The sequence below is a fragment of the Oncorhynchus mykiss genome, chromosome 20 (genome assembly GCF_057628025.1).
Source record: "Oncorhynchus mykiss isolate SJ-2025 chromosome 20, ASM5762802v1, whole genome shotgun sequence".
Classification (NCBI taxonomy): domain Eukaryota; kingdom Metazoa; phylum Chordata; class Actinopteri; order Salmoniformes; family Salmonidae; genus Oncorhynchus; species Oncorhynchus mykiss.
The window spans coordinates 4,586,727-4,598,925 of NC_143041.1; the positions used below are offsets into that span (position 1 = coordinate 4,586,727).

General features: G+C 43.5%; 1 protein-coding gene across 2 annotated transcripts in view; it reads right to left on the reverse strand.

Moving 5' to 3' along the window:
• The window catches only part of tdrd1 (tudor domain containing 1), an 84,572-nt gene extending 75,494 nt beyond the window's left edge, over positions 1-9,078 (reverse strand). For both annotated transcript variants that reach the window (XM_021575467.3, XM_021575466.3), the window contains exons 1-2: positions 8,711-9,078; positions 8,010-8,167 (exon numbers count right to left, since the gene is read on the reverse strand). In XM_021575467.3, coding sequence (XP_021431142.3) covers positions 8,010-8,157 — 148 coding nt within the window. In that variant the 5' untranslated portion in view covers positions 8,158-8,167; positions 8,711-9,078. The remainder of the gene's footprint in view (positions 1-8,009; positions 8,168-8,710) is intronic.
• Positions 9,079-12,199: the final 3,121 nt, after the last annotated feature.

Sequence of the window (12,199 nt, forward strand, 5' to 3'; positions counted from 1 at the left end):
CAGGATGCTCTCGATTGTGCATCTGTAGAAGTTTGTGAGTGCTTTTGGTGACAAGCCAAATTTCTTCAGCCTCCTGAGGTTGAAGAGGCGCTGCTGCGCCTTCTTCACAATGCTGTCTGTGTGAGTGGACCAATTCAGTTTGTCTGTGATGTGTATGCCGAGGAACTTAAAACTTGCTACCCTCTCCACTACTGTTCCATCGATGTGGATAGGGGGGTGTTCCCTCTGCTTAGTTTTGTTGACGTTGAGTGTGAGGTTATTTTCCTGACACCACACTCCGAGGGCCCTCACCTCCTCCCTGTAGGCCGTCTCGTCGTTGTTGGTAATCAAGCCTACCACTGTTGTGTCGTCCGCAAACTTGATGATTGAGTTGGAGGCGTGCGTGGCCACGCAGTCGTGGGTGAACAGGGAGTACAGGAGAGGGCTCAGAACGCACCCTTGTGGGGCCCCAGTGTTGAGGATCAGCGGGGAGGAGATGTTGTTGCCTACCCTCACCACCTGGGGGCGGCCCGTCAGGAAGTCCAGTACCCAGTTGCACAGGGCGGGGTCGAGACCCAGGGTCTCGAGCTTGATGACGAGCTTGGAGGGTACTATGGTGTTGAATGCCGAGCTGTAGTCAATGAACAGCATTCTCACATAGGTATTCCTCTTGTCCAGATGGGTTAGGGCAGTGTGCAGTGTGGTTGAGATTGCATCGTCTGTGGACCTATTTGGGCGGTAAGCAAATTGGAGTGGGTCTAGGGTGTCAGGTAGGGTGGAGGTGATATGGTCCTTGACTAGTCTCTCAAAGCACTTCATGATGACGGAAGTGAGTGCTACGGGGCGGTAGTCGTTTAGCTCAGTTACCTTAGCTTTCTTGGGAACAGGAACAATGGTGGCCCTCTTGAAGCATGTGGGAACAGCAGACTGGTATAGGGATTGATTGAATATGTCCGTAAACACACCGGCCAGCTGGTCTGCGCATGCTCTGAGGGCGCGGCTGGGGATGCCGTCTGGGCCTGCAGCCTTGCGAGGGTTAACACGTTTAAATGTCTTACTCACCTCGGCTGCAGTGAAGGAGAGACCGCATGTTTTCGTTGCCGGCCGTGTCAGTGGCACTGTATTGTCCTCAAAGCGGGCAAAAAAGTTGTTTAGTCTGCCTGGGAGCAGGACATCCTGGTCCGTGACTGGGCTGGATTTCTTCCTGTAGTCCGTGATTGACTGTAGACCCTGCCACATGCCTCTTGTGTCTGAGCCGTGGAATTGAGATTCTACTTTGTCTCTGTACTGACGTTTAGCTTGTTTGATAGCCTTGCGGAGGGAATAGCTGCACTGTTTGTATTCGGTCATGTTACCAGACACCTTCCCCTGATTAAAAGCAGTGGTTCGCGCTTTCAGTTTCACGCGAATGCTGCCATCAATCCACGGTTTCTGGTTAGGGAATGTTTTAATCGTTGCTATGGGAACGACATCTTCAACGCACGTTCTAATGAACTCACACACCAAATCAGCGTATTCGTCAATGTTGTTGTCTGACGCAATACGAAACATGTCCCAGTCCACGTGGTGGAAGCAGTCTTGGAGTGTGGAGTCAGCTTGGTCGGACCAGCGTTGGACAGACCTCAGCGTGGGAGCCTCTTGTTTTAGTTTCTGTCTGTAGGCAGGGATCAACAAAATGGAGTCGTGGTCAGCTTTTCCGAAAGGGGGGCGGGGCAGGGCCTTATATGCGTCGCGGAAGTTAGAGTAACAATGATCCAAGATCTTTCCACCCCTGGTTGCGCAATCGATATGCTGATAAAATTTAGGGAGTCTTGTTTTCAGATTAGCCTTGTTAAAATCCCCAGCTACAATGAATGCAGCCTCCGGATTAATGTTTTCCAGTTTGCAAAGAGTTAAATAAAGTTCGTTCAGAGCCATTGATGTGTCTGCTTGGGGGGGGATGTATACGGCTGTGATTATAATCGAAGAGAATTCTCTTGGTAGATAATGCGGTCTACATTTGATTGTGAGGAATTCTAAATCAGGTGAACAGAAGGATTTGAGTTCCTGTATGTTTCTTTCATCACACCATGTCACGTTAGTCATAAGGCATACGCCGCCGCCCCTCTTCTTACCAGAAAGTTGTTTGTTTCTGTCTGCGCGATGTGTGGAGAAACCCGTTGGCTGCACCGCTTCGGATAGAGTCTCTCCAGTGAGCCACGTTTCCGTGAAGCAAAGAACGTTACAGTCTCTGATGTCCCTCTGGAATGCTACCCTTGCTCGGATTTCATCAACCTTGTTGTCAAGAGACTGGACATTGGCAAGAAGAATGCTAGGGAGTGGTGCACGATGTGCCCGTCTCCGGAGTCTGACCAGAAGACCGCCTCGTTTCCCTCTTTTTCGGAGTTGTTGTTTTTTTGGGTCGCTGCATGGAATCCACTCAGTTGTCCTGTTTGTAAGGCAGAACACAGGATCCGCGTCGCGAAAAACATATTCTTGGTAGTACTGATGGTGAGTTGATGCTGATCTTATATTCAGTAGTTCTTCTCGACTGTATGTAATGAAACCTAAGATGAGCTGGGGTACTAATGTTAGAAATAACACGTAAAAAAACAAAAAACTGCATAGTTTCCTAGGAACGCGAAGCGAGGCGGCCATCTCTGTCGGCGCCGGAAGTAGCTTTGGGCAACAGGGTTAAGTAGCTGGCTAGTTATTTATTTTCATGAATTGAAGTTCAATTTCAATAAGCGAACAAGTGGCAACCTTGCTAATACTTACTCACAAGGATTCCTAAATCATTGCTAAGAATAATGAAAATGGCTGCAGTTTCTACTGGTCATTGTTTTCAGGCTGGCTGTATTGGTGCTAGGTAGGTACCGAGCCAAAGCTACTACCCCAGTAGTCCAACAAATGATGCTTTATTACAAACGCGGTATTGTAAACACATCGTTCCTGGCCGGTGTTTGCTTGTTTGCACAGCTTTGACAGTGCTACTGTATCTTTTTTGACACGCAAAGACCCAATCGGCGTTCCATAGTATGTCGTGAAGCTAATAGCAGTGACGCTATTACTGTGTAACTCCGGTAGGACAACATCTAAAAAATAGCGCACTTGGTAGAGTGTAACGGTGCTCGACCAGTCGGCGAAAGCCAACATCACCCACGACAGAGAACAGTTGATTGTCAAGGGCAATGAATTCCATTATCTTGGCTTTAATGTATTTCGCCTTTGAGTTGTCTCGCTGAAATTGTTTTCCTCTTACAAATGACTGCTCGACTTGTTGACTGCTCGATCCACACAACAGACATTGTGGGCTAGGTTAGGAATGCTGTGTTGCGCAAAATTTTACGTGGCGTCATTACATTATATAGGTATGCAAGGTAGCTTTGACATCGGTTTTAACGTCGGCGTTAACTTCTTATGGCTGCAGGGGCAGTACTGAGTAGCTTGGATGAAAGGTGCCCATATCAAACGGCCTGCTCCTCAGTCATAGTTGCTAATATTTGCATATTATTATTAGTATTGGACAGAAAACACTAAAGTTTCTAAAACTGTTTGAATGATGTCTGTGATAACAGAACTCATATTGGCAGGCAAAATCCTGAGTTGAAATCTAAACAGGAAGTCAGAAACCTGAGATTGTATGTATTCAAAAGAGTCCCCAATGAAATCCCCTTGAGATGTGAATGATGTTGCACTGCCTAGGGGTTCCACTAGATTAGAGGTCGACCGATTATGATTTTTCAATGCCGATACCGATTATTGGAGGACCATAAAAGCCGATACCGATTTAAATCTGACAATTTATTTATTTATTTGTAATAATGACAATTACAACAATACTGAATTAAAACTTATTTTAACTTAATATAATACATCAATAAAATCGATTTAGCCTCAAGTAAATATTGAAACATGTTCAATTTGGTTTAAATAATGCAAAAACGAAGTGTTGGAAAAGTAAAAGTGCAATATGTTCCATGTAAAATATGTGCCATTTAGGAAAGCTAACGTTTCAGTTCCTTGCTCAGAACATGAGAACATATGAAAGCTGGTGGATCCTTTTAACATGAGTCTTCAATATTCCCAGGTAAGAAGTTTTAGGTTGTAGTTATTATAGGACTATTTTGCTATACAACATTTGTATTTCATTAACCTTTGACTATTGGATGTTCTTATAGGCACTTTAGTATTGCCAGTGTATCAGTATTGCTTCCGTGCCTCTCCTCGCTCCTCCCTGGGCTCGAAACAGCAACACAACGACAATTAGCGCTAACTAGCTAGCCATTTCACTTCGGTTACACAAGCCTCATCTCGGGAGTTGATAGGCTTGAAGACATAAACAGCGCAATGCTTGATGCACAACGAAGAGTTGCTGGCAAAAAGCACGAAAATGCTGTTTGAATGAATGTTTACACGCCTGCGTCTGCCTACCACCGCTCAGTCAGATACTTGTATGCTCAGTCAGATTACAGTGCCTTGCGAAAGTATTCGGCCCCCTTGAACTTTGCGACCTTTTGCCACATTTCAGGCTTCAAACATAAAGATATAAAACTGTATTTTTTTGTGAAGAATCAACAACAAGTGGGACACAATCATGAAGTGGAACGACATTTATTGGATATTTCAAACTTTTTTAACAAATCAAAAACTGAAAAATTGGGCGTGCAAAATTATTCAGCCCCCTTAAATTAATACTTTGTAGCGCCACCTTTTGCTGCGATTACAGCTGTAAGTCGCTTGGGGTATGTCTCTATCAGTTTTGCACATCGAGAGACTGAATTTTTTTCCCATTCCTCCTTGCAAAACAGCTCGAGCTCAGTGAGGTTGGATGGAGAGCATTTGTGAACAGCAGTTTTCAGTTCTTTCCACAGATTCTCGATTGGATTCAGGTCTGGACTTTGACTTGGCCATTCTAACACCTGGATATGTTTATTTTTGAACCATTCCATTGTAGATTTTGCTTTATGTTTTGGATCATTGTCTTGTTGGAAGACAAATCTCCGTCCCAGTCTCAGGTCTTTTGCAGACTCCATCAGGTTTTCTTCCAGAATGGTCCTGTATTTGGCTCCATCCATCTTCCCATCAATTTTAACCATCTTCCCTGTCCCTGCTGAAGAAAAGCAGGCCCAAACCATGATGCTGCCACCACCATGTTTGACAGTGGGGATGGTGTGTTCAGCTGTGTTGCTTTTACGCCAAACATAACGTTTTGCATTGTTGCCAAAAAGTTCAATTTTGGTTTCATCTGACCAGAGCACCTTCTTCCACGTTTGGTGTGTCTCACAGGTGGCTTGTGGCAAACTTTTTAAACGACACTTTTTATGGATATCTTTAAGAAATGGCTTTCTTCTTGCCACTCTTCCATAAAGGCCAGATTTGTGCAATATACGACTGATTGTTGTCCTATGGACAGAGTCTCCCACCTCAGCTGTAGATCTCTGCAGTTCATCCAGAGTGATCATGGGCCTCTTGGCTGCATCTCTGATCAGTCTTCTCCTTGTATGAGCTGAAAGTTTAGAGGGACGGCCAGGTCTTGGTAGATTTACAGTGGTCTGATACTCCTTCCATTTCAATATTATCGCTTGCACAGTGCTCCTTGGGATGTTTAAAGCTTGGGAAATCTTTTTGTATCCAAATCCGGCTTTAAACTTCTTCACAACAGTATCTCGGACCTGCCTGGTGTGTTCCTTGTTCTTCCTGATGCTCTCTGCGCTTTTAACGGACCTCTGGGACTATCACAGTGCAGGTGCATTTATACGGAGACTTGATTACACACAGGTGAATTGTATTTATCATCATTAGTCATTTAAGTCAACATTGGATCATTCAGAGATCCTCACTGAACTTCTGGAAAGAGTTTGCTGCACTGAAAGTAAAGGGGCTGAATAATTTTGCACGCCCAATTTTTCAGTTTTTGATTTGTTAAAAAAGTTTGAAATATCCAATAAATGTCATTCCACTTCATGATTGTGTCTCACTTGTTGATTATTCACAAAAAAATACAGTTTTATATCTTTATGTTTGAAGCCTTAAATGTGGCAAAAGGTCGCAAAGTTCAAGGGGGCCGAATACTTTCGCAAGGCACTGTATATGCAATGCAGGACACGCTAGATAATATCTAGTAATATCATCAACCATGTGTAGTTAACTAGTGATCATGATTGATTGTTTTTTATAAGATAAGTTTAATGCTAGCTAGCAACTTACCTTGGTTTACTGCATTCGCGTAACTCCTTGTGGAGTGCAACGAGAGAGAGGCAGGTCGTTATTGCGTTGGACTAGTTAAGGTTGCAAGATTGGATCCCCCGAGCTGACAAGGTGAAAATCTGTCGTTCTGCCCCTGAAAAAGGCAGTTATAACCCACCGTTCCTAGGCCATCATTGAAAATAAGAATGTGTTCTTAACTGACTTGCCTAGTTAAAAGATTAAATAAAGGTGTAAAAATATATATTTTTAAAAATTGGTAAATCAAGCGCACAAAAATACAGATTTCCGATTGTTATGAAAACTTGAAATCGGCCCTAATTAAATCGACCATTCCGATTAATCGGTCGACCTCTACACTAGATGTCAACCATCAATAGAAATTCTAAAGAGGTCTATGTAGCAGCCATTTTGTGATCTCACTTTTTCCTCATGGCAGTCATTTGCGTTCCATTGCTCACGAAGACAAGAAGGAGTACTCCGGTTGGAACTTTATTGAAGCTATATGTTAAAAACATCCTAATGATTGATTCTGTACTTAGTTTAAAATGTTTCTTCGACCGGTAATATCACTTTTTGATTTTTTTGTCCGATATAACACTGACCAGAATTAGAGTTTGGAGATGTATACCAAACCGTCTAACAAAAGAAGGTATTTGGACATAAATAAAGGACATTTTCGAACAAAACAAACATTTATTCTGGATCTGGGATTCCTGGAGTGTTTTCTGATGTAGATCATCAAAGGTAAGGGAATATTTATCATGTAATTTCTTGTTTATGTTGACGCCATCTTTGAGGCTATGATGTTTTTAAATTGAGCGCCGTCTCAGATTATTGCATGCATTTCTTTTTCCGTAAAGTTTTTTTGAAATCTGACCCAGCGGTTGCATTAAGGAGAGGTATATCTATAATTCCATGTGTATAACTTGTATTATCATCTATATTTATGATTAGTATTTCTGTTGAATGATGTTGCTATGCAAAATCACTGGATGTTTTTGGAACTAGTGAATGTAACGCGCCAATGTAAACTCATATTTTGATAAATATGAACTTTATCAAACGAAACATACATGTATTGTGTAACATGAAGTCCTATGAGTGTCATCTGATGAAGATAATTCAAGGTTAGTGATTAATTCTCTTTATTTCTGTTTTTTGTGAAGACTACATTTTGCTGGAAAATGGCTGTGCTTATTATGGTTTGGTGGAGACCTAACAATCGTTTGTAGAGTGCTTTTGCTGAAAAGCCTATTTGAAATCGGACACTTTGGTGGGATTAACAACGAAAATAGATTTTAAATGATATAAGACACATGTATGTTTTAGGAATTGTAATCTGTGGTTTGAATTTTGGCGCCCTCTATTTTCACTGGTAGCTGTCATATCGATCCCGGTATCAGGATTTCAACCATAACAGGTTCAACTAGACACCAACCGATGTTGACATTTTTATCTAATATTGTCCGATTCCGATGCATCCCTACTGACTAGGGATTAACATTGACCAGTCCGCAACCTTTTTGACCTTTTCCAATCACTTGAAAACAAGATCTCAGCAATGTTAAGTCGTATCCGCATGAAATAAAGTGTTCTGTGTTCCTGAGAAGCTTCTCTATAGCATGGAATCCAAAGTATAATACCAGAACCATAATATAATTTTGACCCCTAACACCCTACCTAAATAAATCACTACAGTATTCATAACAGACATTCAGCATGACAATTATGAATATCAAGCAGCCATTACAGTTAAATAAATCCAGGAGCTGTATTTCAAAATGACATTTTCACTAATCAACTATCATTTGACACATTGCATAGCACATTCATACAAATACCATCCCCGTTGGAGATCGCTAGAGGCCGGTCTGGTGTTGAGCCAGGGACCCTTGGGGTTGCAGTGGCACCTGCTGGGCTGGTTGACGGCCTCCTCAAAGGCATGTTGGGTTGCATCACGTTTTGGAAAGATCCACGGTTCATGATCATGCTGTCAAACCTAAATCAAAGAGCATATTAAAACAGTCTTAGCTAGGTTGTTGAAACATTACCATATCACTACAAGATTTATTTGGCACGTCGTTTGCGAGCAACCATGTAGCTAGCCAAGTTGTTTGACGAATGACTACTAGCTAGCCAACTGGTGGTGAACGTAGTTATTTTCCTCTCCTATCATCGTGAAAAGTTATGTGCCTTCGAAATATAGCTAGCAAGATGTGTCCCAATATAACTAGCTAGTTAAGTGACCTTGAGTTTGCACCATATCATTGGAAGACAAGTTTTCAATTAGTCTAGCTATCTAATCACTACTTAACTTTCTAGTAAATTAACTATTTAGCCATCTCCTGTAACGTTAACTACTAACGAAATGAACTGGCAAACTCAGCGAGACGCTAGCCAATTATTTTGTAGCTAAACCCAAAGGCTGCATAAAAACTAATTGGAATATAAAGCCATTTATAGTGTAAACTTGAAAGACGTGAATTTTTCCAATGAGAACGTCATTCTTTGTTATGTAATTTGGTGATAAATGTGAATGTACCTGTCTTTCACCGTCACACGTGGTGTTGTGCCTTTCCGTTTCTGATATCCACCCACGCGCTGGACTAGACAATGTCCACGCGCTGCGCTGCGCTCCACATTTTGCGCGTGCTAATTGCTATTTTTTTGTTCTACGTCTACATTGTCTATATACCAAAAAATATATATTTATTGGTTTTGTATTATACTTTTATGCTATTTAGATCATCTATGCCCTCTAGAGCCCTTTTGTGAATTAAAGAGGCAATAGGGTAGACAAATTAATGGTGTTCGTTTTTCAAATGTGTCCTTTATTTTAACCTGTCCAGGTGAGATATTTGGGGCGTTCATGTGCTGTCGGAGTTATCGGAAGTTCGTTGTTCTGACTGTGAAGTTTCATTAGAACGACCCTCCATATTGTAATTTCAAGTGGCAAACTGAGGAAATATTGTTTATGTTTCAAAATGTATACTTGTGTTTTGTCTAAAGCATATTCATCGGTTGCACCTCTGTCGGTGCACGCGATACAATTGCAATCAGTCGATATAATTATCAACTATTATAAGAAATCAAGCGATATGAATCAAACAGTGGGGCGCCGCCTGACCCACTAGTTGGTCAGAAGGTTCAAATCAACGTTTCACATCGTGGTGTAGATGTACTGTACTAACAATGACACAATAACGCGAGATCACATTTCCAGCACGCCGACACCCAGACCTCCCTTGCCCGCCATAGGATGCAAAATGGTAATTGATAAATAATAAGTGAGCATTGCACTGACATTGCTAGCCCGTGGTCGCGTTGCTAGCCTTCGGGCCAGTCCCAGGTTGCAGGTCTACACCGGTGCGTTCATTGCAAGGCTACGTACGGTTGCTTTGCAAACCCGCGGACACGTCGCTGGTCGACACGGGTGCGTTCCATGGGTCTTCATTGCTTCATAACTTCTGGGTGTATTATAACGGATACTTAGCGGAATAGATTAGCATAAATTGTTCAGATTATTTATTGATTTATTGGCCTCTACATTTATTTTAAAAAAATTACAAATCCCAAATCACTATTGCAGGGCTGACCAACTGGAGCTACTACCCTGTATGTTTTCGCTCCAAACCCAGTAATAACTAACATGATTCAACTATTCATCCAGTTAGTTAGGTGCGTTAGATAAGGGTCTGAACTAAAATCTACCCTCCCATCCAAACCCAGAATCCTATACTGGATTTCTCCAGACTTCCAAGACAAGATTTGGAAGGATGGCCACGCGAGGCCTGTGGTGAACATATCATCTAACCACATACTGGTGGTGTTCCTGCCTGATTACCTTGAAGACGTTGCATTGTATCAACCTATGGTTGTGCGCCATGTCATCTACTGTCGGGCATTACATTCCTATATCATAGGATGTGGTTAGCTGATATGTTAAACACCTATCCAAGCTTTGTGAGATCTGACAGGCGTTTGCAATGTAGTCAGGCAGGAATGGAACCCATATGATATAGCGGTATAACAATCTAATACCCGACTGCGCAGTTGATGACGTGACATGCAAAGGACGTGGAATGCAACTATTGGTTGATGCAATACATTATCTGCAATTTGGTCAGGGCCTGGAACATGATCCTCAACTAGCTGAATCAGATATGTTATGTTAGGGTTGTACTGAATACCCACAGGATGGTTGATCTCCAGGAAGAGAGTTAGGTAGATCTGTTGTAACCTATGTGAGTACTCGTTTGTATTTATTGGTGCAGATCTTAGCAGAATTCCCCTTTTCAATGGAAAACTAAAAACAAGCCTTTCTTATAGGACAAGTTCAGTTAGTCCCTTGCAGTTTCAGTCCATTTTCATTCTGTTTGGTGCTGATTGAATACGAGCCTGTACTGCCTCCAACCAAGTCCCAGGCTTTTGTGGGCACACTGCCCCACGACGGCTCATTTGCTCTTCTATAGTTTCAGTTTAGTTTTTGTGTAGAGTAGTCTGGTCCATTGGTTGTTGACCAATGGCCGACCCAGATCAAAAGGAATAATGTGACGGACTGGTGTGGTCTCCCGTCTCATCTGTGTGTTGTGCCTTTAGATTGGTCTGTTACACTGGTCACAGCAAGACTCTTTATTGCCACACAGAGTTGGTGATAATTTATTTTGGTACAGCATGATAGGAAAAAACTCCCACAAAGCTTTAGTTTGAATTTATTAGTAGACAAGTAGAACATTAAGGCCAAGTGTGAATTGCATTGACTCTTGAATTCCAAGAGACAAAATAATATAGAACAGCAAAAGTACATGAAAAAACAGACCTTAGGTTGGGCTGAGGATGGAGGTTTGGCTGAGGATGGAGGTTTGGCTGAGGATGGAGATTTGGCTGAGGATGGAGGTTTGGCTGAGGATGGAGGTTTGGCTGAGGATGGAGGTTTGGCTGAGGATGGAGCTGGAGGTTGGGCTGAGGATGGAGGTTTGGCTGAGGATGGAGGTTTGGCTGAGGATGGAGATTTGGCTGAGGATGGAGGTTTGGCTGAGGATGGAGGTTTGGCTGAGGATGGAGGTTTGGCTGAGGATGGAGCTGGAGGTTGGGCTGAGGATGGAGCTGGAGGTTGGGCTGAGGATGGAGCTGGAGGTTGGGCTGAGGATGGAGCTGGAGGTTGGGCTGAGGATGGAGCTGGAGGTTGGGCTGAGGATGCAGCTGGAGGTTGGGCTGAGGATGGAGCTGGAGGTTGGGCCGAGGATGGAGCTGGAGGTTGGGCCGAGGATGGAGCTGGAGGTTGGGCCGAGGATGGAGCTGGAGGTTGGGCCGAGGATGGAGCTGGAGGTTGGGCCGAGGATGGAGCTGGAGGTTGGGCCGAGGATGGAGCTGGAGGTTGGGCCGAGGATGGAGCTGGAGGTTGGGCCGAGGATGGAGCTGGAGGTTGGGCCGAGGATGGAGCTGGAGGTTTGGCCGAGGATGGAGCTGGAGGTTTGGCCGAGGATGGAGCTGGAGGTTTGGCCGAGGATGGAGCTGGAGGTTTGGCCGAGGATGGAGCTGGAGGTTTGGCCGAGGATGGAGCTGGAGGTTTGGCCGAGGATGGAGCTGGAGGTTTGGCCGAGGATGGAGCTGGAGGTTGGGCCGAGGCTGGAGCTGGAGGTTGGGCTGAGGCAGGAGGTTGGGCTGCACCAGGACCTGTATCTAATTCCCTGGAGGTTGGTAGTAATATATGCATGTACACAGTATAATAAACATTAAGGACACCTGCTCTTTCCACTACAGACTGACCAGGTGAATCCAGGTGAAAGTTATGATCCCTTATTGATGTCACTTGTTAAATCCACTTCAATCAGTTGAGATGAAGGGGAGGAGACAGGTTAAAGAAGGATTTCTAAGCCTTGAGACAATTGAGACATGGATTGTGTATGTGTGCCATTCAGAGGGTGAATGGACAAGACAAATTATTTAAGTGCCTTTAAATGGGGAATGGTAGTAGGTGCCAGGCGCACTGGTTTGTGTCAGGAACTGCAACGCTGATGGGCTTTTCACG